At 37.2% G+C, this 20811-nt stretch overlaps 1 protein-coding gene across 5 annotated transcripts in view; it reads left to right on the top strand.

The window, feature by feature from the left end:
- RAP1GDS1 (Rap1 GTPase-GDP dissociation stimulator 1) overlaps nucleotides 1–20811 on the top strand; it is a 164797-nt gene that overhangs the window by 64371 nt on the left and 79615 nt on the right. For all 5 annotated transcript variants that reach the window (XM_040237819.1, XM_040237815.1, XM_040237814.1 and 2 more), the window contains exons 3-4: nucleotides 13231–13353; nucleotides 19140–19265. In XM_040237819.1, coding sequence (XP_040093753.1) covers nucleotides 13231–13353; nucleotides 19140–19265 — 249 coding nt within the window. The remainder of the gene's footprint in view (nucleotides 1–13230; nucleotides 13354–19139; nucleotides 19266–20811) is intronic.

The raw sequence follows: 20811 nt of genomic DNA, 5'->3' as shown, positions 1-20811 counted from the left end.
CGTATGTGGCTTGTGGTCATTTTACTGTCTTACAACAAATCACAACATAAATTGTAGCAATACTTTTTGGCTCTGTTTCTTAAGGCTTAAAAATAAAAACAAAAATAAGCAAATGGGACCTAATTTACTTTTTAACACAGTAAAGGAAGCCATCAGTAAAATGAAAAGATGACCTACCAAATGGGAGAAGATGTTTGTAAATGATATGAATGATAGGGGTTAATATCCAAAATATATAAACAACCCATTTAACTCAATATATTTTTGTTTAAAAAAGAACAATTTGAAAATTGAATCAGTGAAGCCATTCAACCATTTCATTCTCTGTTGTCCCCTTCTCCTCTTGCATTCAGTCTTTCCTAGCATCAGTCTTTTTTAATGAGTCAGTTCTTCACCCCAGGTGGCCAAAGTATTGGAACTTCAGCATCAGTCCTTCCAGTGAATATTCAGGACTGATTTCCTTTAGGTTTGATCTGAACCATTCCTTTGACTGATTTGATCTCCTTGCAGTCGAAGAGACTCTCAACAGTCTTCTCCAATACCATGGTACAAAAGCATCAATTCTTCAGCACTCAGCTTTGTTTATGGTCTAACTCTCATACCCATACATGACTTCTGGCTAAACCATTGCTTTGACTAGACAGACCTTTGTTGGCAAAGTAATGTCTCTGTTTTTTAATATGTTGTCTAGATTTGTCATAGCTTTTCTTTCAAGGAGCAAGCATCTTTTAATGGACATAAGTTTGAGCAAGCTCCAGGAGTTGCTGATGGGCAGGGAAGCCTAGCTTGCGGCAGTCCATGGGGTCATGAAGAGTTGGACACGACTGAGTGACTGCCCTGAACTGAATTTTAAAATGAGCAGAAGACCAGAACAGACATTTTTGCAAAGAGGATATACATCTAGCTAAAAGGCACCTGAAAAAGTGCTTAGCATCACTAATTGAGAAATGCAAATCAAAACCATGAGATATCAACTCATACCTGTCAAAATGGCTGTCTTCAGAAAGTATACAAATAACCAGTCCTGGCTGGGATGTGGAAAAAAGGGAATCCTAGTACATTGTCGGTGGGGTTGTAAATTTGTGTAGCTGCTATTGAAAAAAGGATGGAGGTTCCTCAATAAACTCAAAATAGAATCACCATTGTTGTTACTCAGTCGTTAAGTTGTGTTAAAATCTTTGTGACCCCACAGACTGTAGCCCACCAGGCTTCCCTGTCCATGGGATTTCCCCGGGCAGGAATACTGGAATGGATTGCTCTTTCCTTCTCTAGAGGGTCTTCCCAACCCAGGGGTCAAACCCACATCTCCTGCTTGGCAGTCAGATTCTTTACCACTGAGCCACCTGGGAAGCCCAAACCTGGAGCATGCCGGCCTCCATCCTGCCACCCTTCACTTGCAAAGCGAGTGCTGTGCCGTTTGAACTAGTCCCCCCTTCCCCAGCCGTATTACCCAGCAGTTCCATTGCTGGGTGTATATCTGAAGAAAACACTGGATCAGAAGATACATGCACGCCAAGTTTCATGGCCACATTATCTACAGTAGCCAAGATATGAAGCAATTTGAGTGCCCATTGTTAGATGAATGGATAAAGAAGTGGCATGTGTATGCATATACACACACACATGTGCACAATAGAAGAGTCTCAGCTATAAAAAGAATGAAATCCTGCCTTTGCAACAACATTGATGAACCTAAAGAGTGTTATGCTTAGTGAAGTAAGTCACACATAGAAAGACAAATACCATGTTATCACTTGTATGTGGAATCTAAAAAAATGAAACGAATGAATATGACAAAACCGAAACAGACTCACAGATACAGAGAACAGACTAGTAGGTTACCTGTGGGGAGAGTGAGGGGAAGAGGGGCACAATAGGAGTGTGGGATTAAAAGACACAGATTTCTATTTATATGATATATTGTACAGCACAGGGAAGTATAGCCATTGTTTTATAATAACTTTAAATAGAGTATAATCTATAAACATTGATTTATATGTTATACGTTATAATCTATAACACATAGAATGTTGTTATAACTATAACATTTAACTATAGAAATGTTATAATCTATAAACATTTCAGGTGTTGTACACCTGAAACTAATAGAATGTTGCAAATCAACTATATTTCAAAAATAAAAAATAGGCAAATAGAGAAAAATAAACACAACCTCTTTCCTCAAAAATCATCATTAATAACTGAGAAAATGTGAATATTTCATGTTTTTAGTAAGACATATTTTAGGTATAATAGTCTAGGTAATATTCATATAATGGACTGTGTAGTGTAGAGAATATACTCTAATTCTTTTTTTTTTTTTTTTTTACTAGGGATTAGTAGTATTCAGTGCCTTTTGTTGTCAGAAACATTCACTTGGATATTTGGGCTGTTTTATCACCAGTTAAAAAGCAAATAATGCACTAGGTAATTTCTTGGGATTTCAGAAAGCTAACACACATTTAGGTTTGTTTTTTTTTCCTTTGACTCTAGTTATACAAGGCTGTTGGAGCAGTAGTAGAGAATACTATGTGAAATTTTGTGACCCTGCAAATGAGTTATTCTGTTGGCCGAATTCCTCTTACACCAGGGCATGTGTGGGAAAGAGGTCTGGGTCGTCAGCCCCTTGTTCTGTTCCAACCCTAAACAGATAAAATGCTGCTGCTGCTGCTGAGTTGCTTCAGTCGTGTCCAACTCTTGTGCGACCCCATAGACGGCAGTCTACCAGGCTCCCTCGTCCCTGAGATTCTCCAGGCAAGAACACTGGAGTGGGTTGCCATTTCCTTCTCCAGTGCATGAAAGTGAAAAGTGAAAGTGAAGTTGCTCAGTCGTGTCTGACTCTTAGCGACCCTATGGACTGCAGCCTACCAGGCTCCTCCGTCCATGGGATTTTCCAGGCAAGAGTACTGGAGTGGGCTGCCATTGCAATAAAATGAGGTCTACCTATATTATGGGGGGCAATCTGCTTGGCTTACTGTGTACAGATTTTAATGTTAATCCTATCCAAAAACACCCTTACAAAAACATCCAGAGTAATGTTTAACTGAATACGCAGATACCATGGTTCAATCAAATTGACATACAAAAGTAACCATCATGAGTGGACTCTATTCTACTGATGTATCAATGTGAATTGTGTGACATAATAGTTGTGTGTAACTGCTAGTGAGGAATGATGCCCTTAACATTAGAGTTTTCCACAAAGGAATCTATAGTTGATTTTTACTAAGGTTGATTTCGTGACCTGCTTTTTAGTATTCATTGTGATAAACCCCAAAATGAAACTCCAGAAGGCCAAGTAGTGTTTTTTTTTTTTTAAGAGACATCTGGATTTAAATTCTAGGTTTCAGCACACAGTGTTCTCTGGGGTGAGTTCATTTAGATGCTAGTAATTTTCTCTTCCCATATTTCAGTCTTAGACATCTTTTCTCCTCCTTGTACTAAAGAAGCAAACAGAATGTTTTGATTTTGCTCATAATAACTTAGTTATGGATTGATCACCTTTTCTTTCTGATGTGTGCATGTGGGAGGGATGAGATAAAGGCAAGGTAATTTTCTAAAATGATTTCTGAAGGTTTAAAGAACATTTTTGCATATGTTTGCTTTTGAAAAAATGTAATCCAAGATCTGATTAGCTTAATGCAAAGTGAAAAGTTTAGTCCCTGCAGGAGCTAGTGATTGGTGATTCTACTAAAAAAGAAAAAAATGTCTGTTCTTCATGAGAGAATGCTTAAAATACAAGGCAGTCTTCATAAGCTCAATCCTCTTTTCTGTTAAAAGTAATTAGAACTTCTACAACATTAATAAGTACTCATCTTAAACATTAAGTTATCAACTAGGATATTAATAAAAACTCACCTACTCCATCTTTAGTGTTCTGTGACAGCTTATACTTCCCTTTTTTGTTGCTTGGTCACTAAATAGTGTCCTACTCTTCTGCAACCCCAGGGACTGTAGCCCACCATGCTCCTTTGTCCATGGGGATTCTCCAGCCAGGAATACTGGAGTGGTTTGTCATTTTCTTCTCCAGGGGATCTTCGCCCAGCGGTCACATCCACATCTCTAGCATTGGCGGGAGGATTTTTTTTACTACTGAACACCAGGGAAGCCCAGATACATCCCTTTAAGTCAAACTTCAAAGAGTTTATAACTGAATAAAAAAGGCATATAAAAACACATTAAATAAGTTTGGCTAATTAATATACATTGAAATACATCCCTTTAGTTGAACTTATTTTAGTGTATATTGTGTATGTCTTTTATTCAGTATATATTCCTTAAAGACTGGACAGTTCTATTCAACTGGCATTAATTGAGTCCCACCATGCATTAGTTGGTACCTTGCCCTGGAGAGATTGGATAGGCAAGTAATAGATAAGTTTTAATACAGTGTAACACATTATATAGAGTTGATTACAAATTGTTCAGAGACTTGGACTCAATTCATAGTTATAAGAGTCTTTCAAAGTGTCACAGAGATAAACATTTCACCTAGGTTCTGATGGATAAATAGGTGTTGCATTGGTATATTCTCTTATTTTTCTCCTTTACCTGCCTTTTCCTAAACCTTTGATAGTATCACCTATCTACCTTTCCCATTTCTCATTTTTGGTAGCCTCTAGCAGCTGGCAAAAAAAAAAAAAAAAATCACCCAGTGGTACAGAATGATGCTATTAAAATTTACGGTCATTAGCCTTAGCTGGTAGTGGTTTCTCATATTCCTTCTTTGTAGAATATATTTTTCTCCTTTTTCTGCTGAGAACATGCTTTGTTGGTTTCAAAACAGCTTAAATGTTAACCTTATTTATGGAAATTTCCATGGTCTTCATGGAGCTGTGATTGCTACCCGTTATACATTATATGTAACTTCCATGGTGGTATCAATCACATTGAATAGTGATAATTTATTTACATCTCTCTTTCTCTCACTAGACAGCTCACTGAGGGTATGATTTGTTTCCTCTAGCTTATACTGCCAGTACGGTAGGGACTCAGTAAAAATACTCGTCTGTGGATAATCTCATCTACTCCAAGTCTTCAGCTACCAGTAGGCTCTGACACCTTGGAAACAATGACAGCATTGTGTGAATATTGGAGGAGAGAGGTGGATTTGATTAAGCAGGAGCAGGGAGTGCTGGATTTTGAAAATACAGTGTGTTTACCTAGGTAACACGAGGGCACAAGGACTATGGGAAGAACATCCCAAGCAGTGGAAGCCACATAGACAGTTTCACAGGGAGGAAACCTAGTTCAAACAGAAACTGAACTTGTATGCAGAGTACATCATGAGAAACGCTGGGCTGGAAGAAGTACAAGCTAGAATCAAGATTGCCGGGAGAAATAGCAATAACCTCAGATATGCAGATGACACCCCCCCTTATGGCAGAAAGTGAAGAGGAAGTAAAAAGCCTCTTGATGAAAGTGAAAGAGGAGAGTGAAAAAGTTGGCTTAAAGCTCAACATTCAGAAAACGAAGATCATGGCATCTGGTCCCATCACTTCATGGGGAAACAGTGTCAGACTTTATTTTTGGGGGCTCCAAAATCACTGCAGATGGTGATTGCAGCCATGAAATTAAAAGGAGCTTACTCTTTGGAAGGAAAGTTATGACCAACCTAGATAGCATATTCAAAAGCAGAGATGTTACTTTGCCAACAAAGGTCCGTCTAGTCAAGGCTATGGTTTTTCCAGTAGTCATGTATGGATGTGAGAGTTGGACTGTGAAGAAAGCTGAACACCGAAGAATTGATGCTTTTGAACTGTGGTGTTGGAGAAGACTCTTGAGAGTCCCTTGGACTGCAAGGAGATCCAACCAGTCCATCCTAAAGGAGATCAGTCCTGGGTGTTCTTTGGAAGGACTGATGCTAAAAGGACTGATGTTGAAGCTGAAGCTCCAATACTTTGGCCACCTCATATGAAGAGTTGACTCACTGGAAAAGACCCTCTTGCTGGGAGGGATTTGGGGCAGGAGAAGGAGGGGACAACAGAGGATGAGATGTCTGGATGGCATCACCTACTCGATGGACATGAGTTTGAGTGAACTCCGGGAGTTGGTGATGGACAGGGAGGCCTGGCGTGCTGTGATTCATGGGGTTGCAAAGAGTCGGACACGACTGAGCGACTGAACTAGCAAAAAGGATCCATTCAGGGAAGGGGCTAGAGATGATAACTGGAAAGGGAATAGGGGTCAAATTATGAAAGGACTTTGATGCTCTGTGTCTTAGTCCACTTGGGTCTTTGTAACAAAATAGCCTAGACTGGGTGGCATTTCTCACAGTTGTGGTGACTGGTAAGTCCAAGACCGAGACACCAGAAGATTTTGGTGCGGGCTTGCTTTCTGTTTTATAGACGGCTGTCTTCACTAGAACCTCACATGGTGGAAGAAGCAAGGCATCTCTCTGGGGTCTCTCTTTGTAAGGTCACTGATCCCATCAATGAAGACTTTATATTGTTCCTCAAGGTATTTCACCAGAGAATGGAGATGGATCTTCCACTGAAAAGATTCCTTCACTGTGTTTCACCATACAGTGTCCTTATTCTCTTTGTTTCACTATGCAGTATCCTTATTCTCTTAGTATGAAGTAAAGAAATCCACATTTACTTTATTTTTAGGGACCATATTTTCAGTAATCACTCTGAAATTGTAGTTGAACAGTTCTGGTTATATACTCTGCTTTTACCACATTCATTAGTATTGTCCCTCTTTGTATATACTTTCTCAGTAAATATCTTCCATTTTTTAACTATATAGCTCAGTTTTTAGCAACTACTTTTGACCTAGTTAGTGATAACTTTAAAGAAAATAGTTAAAACTAGCAGATCTCCCTACTTATTCTAGTGATGATTTCCAAACACATAACTTCTCCAACTCCCACAGCTTACATTATCTCTGGAATTGAAATGACTGCAAGACTGTCAAAAATCGTTTATTGTAATTTTATAAAATGACTCTCTCAACTTAATCTTTTAGTAAAACCTCTGTTGGTGAGTCATTGTACGAATAGGTCTTTGTTCTACCCTCTTTCTTTTCATGACTGTATCTATCCTTTTCTCTCTTGCATTTCATATTCCTTTTATTTGCTTAAGATCCATGTTGGGGAGGAAAAAGTTCTCATCAGTGAAAGAAAGAGCATTTTGTAACTCCTCCCCATCATGTACTTCCATTTTCTTTTAGAAACACTAATTTCTCATTTGTCAGGCCCTTTAATCTTCTTATACCCAGCATACTCTTCTTATGTGTTTTAAATCTATTTTAAATCTGTTTCAATCTCTCTGTACGCAGTTCCCTTACTCTCCTTCAATCACTGAGTCAGTTTATCTGTCTCAAAATACTGTACATCCCTTTCTCACTCAATTGTTTTACTTTAATTCTTATTGCTACAAAATATGTTAAATAAAAATATTTATCACATAATAACTTGGCAAATCTGGTCAAGGTGTTGTTAGGACTATATATCTTCTAAATTAACATTTGTGGTAGGAAGAGCACTGGATTAGGTATCAGAAAAACTGGTTTGTTGTTACTTTTCCAGTACAATCATATGACCTTATTTGTAGTATGAAGGAAACAATCTATCATGCCTATGTCACATAGCTATTTTAAAAAATGAATTTTTGTGATAGTATCTTTAAAAGATTGAATAGCTTTCAGTCAGGTACCTTTAAATGAGGACACTATACCTCTGTGTAGGAATTAGTTAAAGTTGTGGGGTGAGTGGCATTTCAGAGAGGGAAGTAGTAAGAAGATATGAAATGAAATGGTTAATTTGGATCTCTATAAGTAATTTAGTGTGGCAAGAATATAGTATATCAGTGGAGGAATATCAGGAGATATGGTTGGAAAATATCATGTATGTGCTTTAAAAGTTATAGACAATCATTTAAAGATTTAAAGTAGGGGAGTGACATAAAATTTGTATTTCCAGAAGCTTATTCTGCTGTCAGGGTAGATGACAGATGGAGGGAGGCTAGAGTTAGGGAGACTCTTGAGGAGGCTGTTGCATTTAATAAAGGTCAGAATTGAGAACTGGAAGTAACAAATTTAACAAGTAAAGAATAGATGCAAAAGATGCTAATGAGATGGGATCTATGGAACTTACACTCTGATTAACGTGGGTGGTAGAAAGGCATTTATTAAAAGAGAAAATTTTATAATCCTTCTTGGGCTTCTGGCTTAGCTGGGTTCCCTGCCATGAACCGCTATGGAGAATAAAATGAAAGGAAACGAAAGAGGAGAATTGATTTGAGGAATGTTGAACTTGAGGTATTTATTCCATATCCAAGTGCACATGCTTTGTTTTAGTTGGATGAAGGGAGACAGAATTTGGGACTTGTCTGTGTGGTAGTAAATGAAGCCTTGGATTTGAATCAGATTTCTCAGGCATGGGGCCAGGTCTCTTGTTATACCTTATTCTAAAAGTCTTTCCCTTGAGAAATAAATAGTTCCCCAGAGACGAGGATACACATGGCCCTTGAGTCATGTTCCTGGTCCTTGCTGTCAGTTCCAAATCCGAGTCTTCTCTTCACAGTCCGTCACAAGAATCCTTGGACATGTAAATGAAACTAACAGTTTCCTATTGTTCTTATAACTAGAAGTAAACAATACTGTAAATCTAATCTAAGTACATTTTTAATCTAGTAGAGTCATAGTAATAACAGTCTTTATTTTTGTTTTTCTGTCTTGGAATTTACTGTAAATTGGTTATCAAATGCTTTTCATTAATTTATCCTCATGAAAGCAGATGCTAATGTAAGATCATAAATTCAGTTTATGATAGTAGCATACCTGAATACCTCCTCTTGATATATAATTATAATGCCAATTATTTTAATGTATTTACTTGGCAGCTTTGTTGGGAACTTGAGCCTTTCTCCAGCCGTATCTTCAATTATGAGTCCTTCCCATTCCACCTGTTCCTGCCTTCTGCTGGCTCTCACCTTGAGACATGAGTTGTGCTTTAACTTCTCCTCTCCTCTCCCTATAGCATTGTAGTCCAGCTTCTTGATTTACTTTTCTTTCAAGCTTCTCTGACCCTATTGCCTGTTTTTTTTGTTTTTTTTTTTTTTCTTTCTGACTCTGGCAATTTCATAACAAAGCTGCATTTTTGCCATCGGGAGGTCAGGCGGAGTCTGAACATACAACTGCAGAGACCAGAATGAGTGCCTTGTACAACTGCAAGGGCACTATAATGGCTGTGGCTCCCACAGATATTATTTTAGAGAAGCAGTTGTCTGGGTCCTTCAAAATTCAAGGACTGCCAGCTGTAATTTGTAGACATACTCAAACATTTTTATGGCTGCACCTAAATGTGAAGGGGAAGTTGGGTTGATTCCTGCAAACATTTAAAAGGAATGCATTTACAGTGTCAGTAGTGGTCTGGGTAAAGATAATGAAAAGTGTGCCTTTTTTTTTTTTTTGAGAACTCCTGATCACAGCTTTTTTTTTTTTGCAAGCAGTCAGAAAGCCATTCATTTAGACCTGCATACACCACACTCACTGACTCTCTTAAAATCATTTCAAGGGTGTTCACAGATATCAGAGAAAATGTTTAGTTCACAGATACACACTGTAATATGGAGTAGAATGCCAGTGTAGAAAGCATATATGGAATGAGACTGAAACTTTGTAATTATTTATTCGATAGTGGCAGTTTAACAGTAAGCAGTATTTGACTCTTTGTTTTCATGCCAGATGAAAGAAGATAATTCCCAGCTGTTTCATTTAAATTCTAGACCTACATAGAAATCCACATGCTAGCAAGTAAATAGAACTCCTTTTCAGTTTTTCTAAATGGTAAATCAGATTTATATGAAAAACCAGATTATATTTTCTCTGACAATAGTATTAAAAAACATACTATCCCCAAATCTTGCTTCATTGTATTACACCTGTCCTTCCAATACTTTGGATTGTAATCCATGAAAATCCATCAGAGTGCAAGAGTTTTGTATTGTTTTCTTTTATTCCCCTTGCCCCTGACATCAGCTTTGATGTTAAGCCATTCTTTTAGTTATAGTTAAAATGAGACATGCATGGGTGATTTGCAGTTAACTCCTCGCCTCCACACACACAAATGCCTCAGCCTCACATCTAATCATGATTCATGCCTTATGCCAGATTCTTGCTGTCATCCTAGCACCAGCAGATGGTGGGACATGACCCCTGGGGCACTCTGCCCCAGTGTTCTAAGGTTGTACATCTTTTGGTAGCAATGGTCAGAAAAGGAAGAATTTTAATGTGGCAAATTTTTTCTTTTGACTTCTTGCTTTAAAAAAATAAATTAATGGAAATTTGGTGTCAGATTTTCAGGTGGTACCATAAAAACTTATTTTTTAATCCCAGAAACAAAAGTGAAAAGGCACATTGTATTTTATAAATGGGCTTGCTGAAAGAAAGGACAGCTGCTGTGTTTATATTTTATCATGCAAACTCTACATTTGTAATAATCTGAATTGTGAGAAATGAGTGAGTAACAGCATACAAAAAACCAATTTCATTTATTTATGCTTAGGTACATTTGCTGTTGTAAAGAATGGCACCAGGGGATGCCAGATGACACACGTTGGGTTGTTAGTGTAGTTGAGTCTGAATTTGCTCCTTATGCTCTATGATTAGTATGATTGGTGACTTTAGACAAATTTGCTTCATCTCTCTGGACCTCTGTTTCTTCACCTAATAGAAAATGTTGTTTTAAAGTATCTCCAAAACAATCCTTTTTATTACAGAACATAAAATGTAAGAAACCAAAATGGTATTAGCTGCTTTAATGTGTACTAGGCCTATGGTAGAAGAAGGAAATGCATGGATAGAGTTTCAACATTAACTAATCCTGACTACTTGATCTTTACTGGATAGATAAACATACACATAACTACAGTATTTGCAAGGGAATGTTTTTAAGATAATAAATCCATGGAATTTTTACAATTTTCAATTTTTACAAATTTTTCCATGTAATTTTCTATTGATTCAGCCATTAATTCTAGCTTCTCCTGATGCCGTTAAGAATATTAAAGCTGTCTAACCCAGAATCCTGGGTAGTCATGGGTTGCACAGAACATTGCTGTTTAGCTTTTTGACCAGAACCTATGATTAGGGCTACATTTTGCATTCAGTAAGCATGCACATACAGTTACTTATGCATGTATAACTCAGTGTTTTATCTTACTATGCATGAACAAAAAATTTTTCTATTCTTTTGTTGTAGATATTGCTAATTGTATTTCTCTTTTTAAGGAATTGCTCGTCCTTATTCACCAAATTGATTTCAGGGTTCTTAATGGATTGGGACCCACAGTTTGAAAAACACTGGGCTGAACAATCAGCACTTCCTATAAAGAAATAATTATTTTTTAGACTTTCTCAAATTATTAAAAATGATTTCCCTACTCTGTTGATCACAGCAGCTGTCATTTACTTAACAAGAAATCTTTAGAGTTCTTTTATTTATATGTATATTCAAAGGCTATAAAAGATATTGAGGAGCTACACATAGAAACAACATTCAAATAGAATGTTTTGGGGTGTCTGTGAGTTTGATATAGCTTTGGACAGCCTGTCTAATTTTAATGTTCAGAGTTGTGTTCCTGTTTTGCTGGAAGATTGGCATGGGGTGTCTTGCATGGGAGTTTGCTGGCTCTTGGGTGGAGCTTGGTCTCAGGGTAGGTATGGGAGGCTTTTGGGTGGGCTTTCGTCTATTAATGTTCCCCAGTGTCAGGAGTTCTGTGATGGGTCCAGAGTTCTGGAGTTGAGCCTCCTGCCTCTTGGTTTTGGACCCCCTCTTATGGTAACATCAAGAGTCTTCCCTCCATACAGTACAGAAGGCAAAACCCCTAGGTTAATGATGAAATGACTTTCCAGAGCCAGGAACACCCAAAGAGATTCATAGTTATATAAAGAAGAAAGGAGGGAAATAGAGGTGACTAAGGGGAGAAAAGGGAGAGTCAAAAGGGAAGAGAGCCATCAAGCCAGTGATCAGATCCTTCATTTTGAAGAGGTTGGTTTACCTTTCTGGTATCTGGGTCCTCCGCCAGAGTTCAGAAGTTGTTTTGTGAAAGTTACCCCACATACAGGTGATCTTTTGACCTATTAGCGGGGGAGAAAGTGGTTTCCCTGTCTTATTCTTCCCTTATCTTGGGATTGCCCCCTAAATAGAATGTTTTAATGAGCCTTATAACTTCCTATTTTTAAACACTTGGCATTCCTCTTCACTGTTCAAAGTCAAATAGTAATTTTAGATTTTGTTTCCTTGAGCTTTTATTTCCATCATCACTCCAGGTGTTACTATTTCAGGTGTCCATCATTCCAGTTACTGTTTAATAGGTCATACTTTTTTACATGAAGTGGCTTGGTTTCATGCAAAGGCTCTTCATTTGTAGTTTAACAAAGATGGAAAACAAAGAAAAGAAGTAGGCCTCTGGAATTTCTATATAACCATATAGAATTCAGAATGAAAGTGAAAGTCGCTCAGCCATGTCCGACTCTTTGCAACCCCACAGACTGTATAGTCCATGGAATTCTCCAGGCCGGAATACTAGAGTGGGTACCCTTTCCCTTCTCCAGGGGATCTTCCCAACCCAGGGATTGAACCCAGCTCCCGCATTGCAGGTGGATTCTTTACCAGCTGAGCCACCAGGGAAGCCCAGAATTCTGAATACCATGGCCTTATTGCTGCCTAAACTACTTCTGTTTTTTGTTAGTGGTATTTTGAATAAGTTTTGTGAGAAACACGGTAATCATATGGAACTGACTAGTTTCTTCTGTCACTCCATATAAAATGATAGGAGGTGAGTTTTTTGCACATGTAATTAATTGCCACTTTTAATTGCTGTAGCATTATTGCAAGTCATAGCATTTATATGTATATAATAATAAACTATTAGGAAACTCAAGGGAAGTAGAAAATAAAGCATTCCTACTCTGAATAGACAGGATTGGAAATAACATTGAAAAGTAAGTCTGGTATGCAAATGGTATATTCAGAAAGGATTCCTTTGTAATCTGACTGTAGGTTTACAAAAGATTGTATTAAAAAGTGTTTCGCATAGGGAAAAACTGAAGATAAAAGCAGCTTGTGGAACTGAAGATAATTTTATATATAAATACACACATTTTAATATAAATAAATTCTACTAAAAATGGTGAAAATTCTTAAAGAATTTACTGTAGATGTAATTGTCAGTTTTAGTGTTGAAGACGTTCACTGAAACTCTTTGTATGTATCTCTTTCAGATATGGAAACAAGTGAAAAAATCCAAGGAAGTGGAATACTTCAAGTGTTTGCAAGTCTTTTGATTCCACAGTCCTCCTGCACAGCCAAAGTAGCTAACGTCATAGCAGAAATAGCCAAAAATGGTGAGGTTTTCCTCAAGAACTTTTCTGCTGGGAACATCTTCAGTTTTACACCCTACCTGTCAGTATGTTTTATTAATTTATGTTTCCATTTTGTAGATTAGACCTTTTTTAAAAAAAATTTCTTTGTTTTTCTTTCCATTAACTTTTTTTTTTCATGTAATTGTTTAAAATGACTGTAGTCATTCTGTTCATACATTTCTCATTTGCTATTCCATTCTGTCAGAGTTGGAGAAGGCAATGGCACCCTACTCCAGCACTCTTGCCTGGAAAATCCCATGCACGGAGGAGCCTGATGGGCTGCAGTTCATGGGGTCGCTAAGAGTCGGACATGACTGAGCGACTGAGCGACTTCACTTTCATGCATTGGAGAAGGAAATGGCAACCCACTCCAGTATTCTTGCCTGGAGAATCCCAGGGACGGGGGAGCCTGGTGGGCTGCCATCTATGGGGTCGCACAGAGTCGGTCAGAGTAGAGTTAAAGAATAGCACTGCTCGTCCCTGCTGTACCTGTATCATTCATTACTTTGGTTATGGGATTCTTGAATTGTCATTGAGTCATTCATCTTCATTGTCACAGAAGATCTTGCCTTTTTCAGCGTATACATTATTTTATGTTATATCCAGATAAACTGACTTTTTTTTTTTTTTTGTCTGACCTACTGACAAACGTACTGACGTGGCACTTGACTGCAGTAGTGAAGTCAGAATACATACTCTGTTTTCTGAGTTCACCTTCGTGAGAAGCATTTATTTCTTAAGTGTCCATGTATATATACTCTGGAGAAACAACCTCAAAGCATGGATTATATAATAGCCATTCCGTTATATATGGTTTATATCCAAGGGAGAGGGGATGCGTTGGAAGATATTTCAGGGCTATTTTGTAGCAGAAATATTCGTATATGATTTTAGTTCAGTCAATTTAAGAAAAACACTGACTTAAAAACAATTTATTTTAAACTTTTAAACTTTAGAATTACTTTACTGGTTTCTGCCATACATCAGCGTGAATCAGCCACAGGTATACATACATCCCTTCCCTCTGAATCCTTCCTTCCATTTCTCACCCTCCTGCTGCTGCTGCTGCTAAGTCGCTTCAGTCGTGTCCGACTCTGTGCAACCCCATAGATGGCAGCCCACCAGGCTCCCCTGTCCCTGGGATTCTCCAGGCAAGAACACTGGAGTGGGTTGCCATTTCCTTCTCCAATGCATGAAAGTGAAAAGTGAAGTGAAGTTACTCAGTCGTGTCTGACCCCTCGCGACCCCATGGACTGCAGCCCACCAGGCTCCCCTGTCCCTGGGATTCTCCAGGCAAGAACACTGGAGTGGGTTGCCATTTCCTTCTCCAATGCATGAAAGTGAAAAGTGAAGTGAAGTCACTCAGTCATGTCCGACCCCTCGCGACCCCATGGACTGCAGCCCACCAGGCTCCTCCGTCCATGGGATTTTCCAGGCAAGAGTGCTGGAGTGGGGTGCCATTGCCTGCTCTGTCTCACCCTCCTAGGTGGTCAGAAAGCACTGGGTTGAGCTCCCTGTCCGCAAGCTTAGTCCCGTGTCCAGCGTCTTGTGGGCTGCCGCTGCCCCACAGCAAATTCCCACTTGCCGTCTGTTTTGTATATGGGAATGTGTTTGGTCCGTCCCACCCTCTCCTGCCCCCACTGTGTCCATCTGCGTCTCCACTGCTGCCCGAGGTTCATCAGTACCATCTTTCTAGATTCCATACATGTGCATTAATAGACAGTATTTGTCTTTCTGTTTCTGACTGACTTCACTGTACAATAGGCTGCAGGTTCATCTACCTCATTAGGGCTGACTCAAGTGCATTCTTTTTTTTATAGCTAAGTCATATTCCATTGTATGTATGTACCACCATTTCTGTATCCATTTATCTGTCAGTGGACATCTAGGTTGCTTCCATGTCCTAGTTATTGTAAAAAGTGCTGCAGCAAACATTGAGGTACATGCATCTCTTTCAGTTATGGTTTTCGCAGGGTATATTCCCAGTAGTGGGGTTGTTGAGTCATATGGTAATTTTATTCCTAGTTTTTTAAGGAATCTCCACACTGTTCTCCATAGTGGCTGTGTCAGTTTACATCCCCACCAGCAGTGCAAGAGGGTTCCCTTTTCTCCACATCCTCGTCAGCATTTATTGTTTGTAGATTTTTTAAATGATGGCTGTTCTAACCAGTGTGAGGTGATAGATCATTGTAGTTTTGATTGGCATTTCTCTAATAGCGAGGGATGTTGAGTTATCTGTTCATGTTTGTCCTTCTGTATGCCTTCTTCGGAGAAATGTCTGTTTAGGTCTTCTACCCATTTTTGATTGGGTTGTTTGCTTTTCTGGTGTTGAGGTGCATGAGCTGCTTGGGTATTTTGGAGATTAATCTTTTGTCAGTTGTTTCCTTTGCAGTTATTTTCTCCCATTCTGAGGGTTGTCTTTTAATCTTGTTTATTGTTTCCTTTGCTGTGCAAAATCTTTTAAGTTTAATTAAGTCCCATTTGTTTACTTCTGTTTTTATTTCCATTACTCTATGAGGTGAGTCAAGGAGGATCTTGCTGTGATGTATGTCAAAGAGTGTATTGCTTATGTTTTCCTCTAAGAGCTTTATAGTTTCTGGCCTTACACTTAAATCTTTAATCTATTTTGAGTTTATTTTTGTGTACGGTGTTATAAAGTGTTCTAGTTTCATTCTTTTACAGGTAGCTGTCCAGTTTTCCCAGCACCCCTTATTGAAGAGGTTGTCTTTTCTCTATTGTATATCCTTGCCTCCTTTGTGAAAAAATAAGGTGGGGCTTTCTGTCTTGTTCCACTGGTCTGTATTTCTGTTTTTGTGCCACTCCTGTTCTGTCTTAATGACTGTAGTTTTACAGTATAGTCTGAAGTCAGGAAGGTTGATTCCTCCAGTTCCATTCTTCTTTCTCAAGACTGCTTTGGCTATTCAGGGTCTTTTGTGTTTCCATGCAAATTGTGAAATTTTTTGTTCCAGTTCTGTGAAAAATACCATTGGTAATTTGATAGGGATTGCATTGAATCTGTAGATTCCTTTGGGTTGTGTAGTCATTTTGACAATATTGATTCTTCCAAAAACATGGTATATTTTCTCATCTGTTTGTGTCATCTTTGATTTCTTTCATCAGTGTCTTCCAGTATTCTGCATACAGCTCTTTGGTCTCTAGGTAGGTTTTTCCCTAGGTGTCTTATTCTTTTTGTTGCAGTGGTGAATAGGATTATTTTCTTAACTTCTCTTTCTGATTTTTCATTGTTAGAACCACTGACTTCTTAAAGAAGTTTTTAAGCATAAAGGAAGACCATGCTAAATGCAATAGCCTTAGTATGCCTCTATTTCTCAAAGTTTGATATTATTTTTAGTCTTTTTATTTTAGTAAGTTGCATATATTATACTTTAAAAAGAAGAAACTTTAAAATTCTGGTCTCAGTTTTATACAATTTTATACATTGTGTAATCACTATGCAGGTGGCCTTGTAAAGTTCCAGTATATGTTATTTTTGGTCCAGTAAAACAGCTTGTTCATGTGTGTGTTACCAAAAAGAATTGCCATGAAAATTTTTAATTTGTTTTGTTGTTGTTTAGTTGCTGTGTCATACTCTTTGCAACCCCACGGACTTCAGCACGCTAGGTTTCCCTGTCCTTCACTGTCTCCCAGAGTTTGCTCAAACTCATGTCCATTGAGTCAGTGATGCCATCCAGCCATCTCATCCTCTGTCGCCCCCATCTCCTCCTGCCCTCCATCTTTCCCAGCATTAGAGTTTTTTCCAGTGAGTCAGCTCTTCACATCAGGTGGCCAGAGTATTAGAACTTCAGCTTTAGCATCAATCCTTCCAGTGAATATTCAGGACTGATTTCCTTTAGAGGATTAACTGTTTTTTTCTCCTTACTATCCAAGGGACTCTGAAGAGTCTTCTCCAGCACCACAGTTTGAAAGCATTAAAACTTCAGCCCTCAGCCTTCTTTATGGCTCAGCTCTCATGTCTGCCCATGTTTGTTGGCAGGTTTCATTTGTTTAGAGGTGCTTGAAATATATGTTAAATTTCAGTGAGGTTCTATATTGGTAAATCAGTTTTTTGGTTGTTAATGAAACCTGATCATCTGCTGTTTGCACGTACAGCTACTATGCATGTAGATGTATTTTGCATGTAACATCTACTATGGTTATAATCATTATGCTCTGCCTTGGATTTGAGCTGGTCCTAAATGTTGAGAAATTCCTAGTGGGTCTAGGAGTATTTCGTGTACTTCAAGCAGATTTGAACTGCTCTGAATAGATAGGGATTACCTTAGGACAACAAAGAACTCTTGAGGCAGATCTAGTTTAAGAATGAAACCCCTCCAGACATTGTTAACCTAGACCAGCCACTATCTAAATTCTTCCTAGGTGCAAGGTAGCTTGATTTTTATATCAAGTAGTTTATTTTTAACTTCATTAGAAACACAGTATAATTTCCAGAAATCAGTTTTTATCTTTAAGCTTTTTTCTTTAAGAATGAGCACATACACATAACATAGATTGAGAAATCTTTTAGCTGATTTTGAAATGGATTGCCATTCCCATATGATCTCACTGAGTAATATCAGTCCTCATAATAGTTTGTCACAGTTTCTTGATACCTCTGCTGCTAGAGCTTGCTTCCAGTAACACTTTAGTAGATGACAGATCTGTTTCAGAGACATAATTAGTAGCATTTATACTTTTAATTAGAGGCTTGTTAAGGGCCTGTCACTAATCCCTGCTGGTTAAAATAAATGGGACCCAATTTAAATGGTTGTTTATTGCTTAACCACCACATTGTGGTTGCTGTTTTTTAAGTGACTGGCTGAGAAAGTAAATTGGAGTCTTCTTTTTAAAATAAATATCTTCAGAAATGCAACATGACCCAACAGAGGTATTAACTGGGCTTATATTTCTTCTTGTTAGAAACTTGGCAATGAAAGAAAATTGTGTGAACTGGAGAAAAAAAGAAATTAGAAGTTGATAGGTTCATCATTATTCTGCTATGCATGTTACATAACAACAGAAGAGAAATATTAGCATATACTTGTTAGATTTTGATTAATTTTATTTAAAATTTTGTTTAAATTTTTATTTCCAAAAATATCCTCTAAAAATTGATGTAACTGACTATGTGCTGATGTTCATAAACCAGAGGATTATTAAGAAGTTCCAGGTACAAGTTTAATGTGGGAGCATAGCTATGACCATAAGTTACAGTAAGAGATTCGATACTTTTTAAAGTAAGTATTCCTCTAGATAACAGATTTCAGATGAATTTGGGACAAAGAAAAAATAAGCAGAAGAGAAAGTGTCCATGAATATTTCTTCCTTTTTAGAATTGTTCTCTTAAAGTACCTATTAATAATAACAACAACAATATATTTCTGAAACTAGGTGCTATTTTGTGTCTACAGTGCTAATAAGTGAAATAAAACCTTTAAATCGTATTCTCCTCCTCCTGTTTCTCCTCTTATAACATGCAGTTAAGAAAATAGTGATAAATTAGGATAATGAAAGTTAATGAAAAATTGTTTTGATTTATGGTAGAGGCTATCAGCAAGACAAATGTGATCCCATTCATTTTTGTATACTTATTTCATGAAATATTTAGTAGGGTTGTAATAGTACTTTTGGACAGCAGTGTACTCTTCAAATAGCAAGCCATCTTAAACTTTTTAATAAGTATTAATAATAAGTAAATATCTAATTAAGGAAAGTTATTTATGTAATTGTGAACATGTATATTTTTAATTAACCATATCTCTTATTTTCAGAATTTATGCGAATTCCATGTGTGGATGCTGGATTGATTTCACCACTGGTGCAGCTGCTAAATAGCAAAGACCAGGAAGTGCTGCTTCAAACGGGCAGGGCTCTAGGAAACATATGTTATGATAGCCGTAAGTGTTGACATAACAGTGGTACACATACAAACTTTTGTTAAGAGTCATGGCTTTTGTAATAATTCTGCTTTGAGTATTAGCACTATCTCTTCTAGACAAAGACATTAACGTGGGGGCAGTATGACTTAGTTCTGCTTATGAAACTGAACTGATGGAAATTTGGGCCATAGTATTCTAAACTAAGACTTATCCGACATGAATTTTTTTGTGTGTGTGTGATTTCACAAATGATATTTTCAGAAGAAAGTAAGTAAATTTCTAAGTTTTGGAGCTTTTAATTTTAGGGAAGAAATATCTTTTCAGTTAGGCTTTATTGAACTACCATCTCTGGATGAGAATGCTTCTGAACACATTTTTTAGTTTCTAAGTCTATCCAAATACATTTTAATTCCTTGCACTTCAGTAAAGCCATTCATAAAAACCATTATCTTTCAAGAGCTAGATTAGTTTATTGCATCTTGCATTGACTCCATTCCTATTTGTCATAATGTCATTATCATCCTTACCACTTTATACAATATTACTGTTCCTACTAGGCAAAGAGAAAGCAAGAACTTGGGTATGAGTATAGATTGCAAAATTTTGACATTTTCTACAAATGAAACACAGAAAAAAAAATCTTGAGTATAGTCAATTTACTTAGACTTATCCTGATTTTCCTTTGATTTCTAAACAAAAACACATTTTTAAACACTCACTTTTAGCATTTCCTAAGAATTTATTTAATTCAGTAAAGTCACAAACATATTCATTTATGAAAAAGAAAGATATAAAAAAAAGATTGAAACCATAGGTTTCAGTTGTAACTTCTCTGTAGCAGTAGTGATAAGGGTAGCCTCATTTATTCTTTCCTTACTTTTTCTGAAATATCATGTTATAGCTGAGGACACAGGTATCTTTTATTATGAATTTTAATTGGAGAATTTGAGTCCCCAATATTGCTTATAAATTGACCTTACTTTGCCTTCATTCCAGTTCTTACTTATCCTAGGGTATTAGCTTTGTTTACAGAATCTTAGTGCTTATGTTTATGACTTTATGCTTTCACATTTAGAGTTTTTATTAAACACCATAGTTTATAATACTACCTTTCAACAATGAATGTGTATTTTATATGATTAATTTTAACAATATGCCTTTAATAGAGCACTGCAAAATAATAGGTAAAGATTGATTGCAGCTATTTGGAACACAGTCATTACTCTTTATTCTTCTGTGTTTGTTATTAGATTTTAAGGCTATCAAGTATTCTTTAATCTTTGTTCAGTTTAGACAGTCTTGAATTATGCATTGCTTGAATATCATAGGAATTAATCTGTTTTGAGTACTTTTGTTCTAGAGTTTCACTTAACATTGGCACAATAGAAGAAATACCCATAGTGATCTATTGTATCATCTTGCTATGATTTTTATGGGCACACAGTAATTTTATTTCCTGTGTACTCTAAAGAACCTTAAAGTTAGGATAATAAATGTCTAGTTAATAAGATTATCATTTTTGATGAAACTGAAGTCCATTATAATACTGTTTGTCATATCTGTT

The sequence above is a fragment of the Oryx dammah genome, unplaced genomic scaffold (assembly GCF_014754425.2).
Source record: "Oryx dammah isolate SB20612 unplaced genomic scaffold, SCBI_Odam_1.1 HiC_scaffold_3, whole genome shotgun sequence".
Taxonomy (NCBI): Eukaryota; Metazoa; Chordata; class Mammalia; order Artiodactyla; family Bovidae; genus Oryx; species Oryx dammah.
This window is presented reverse-complemented; position numbering and strand designations above follow the sequence as displayed.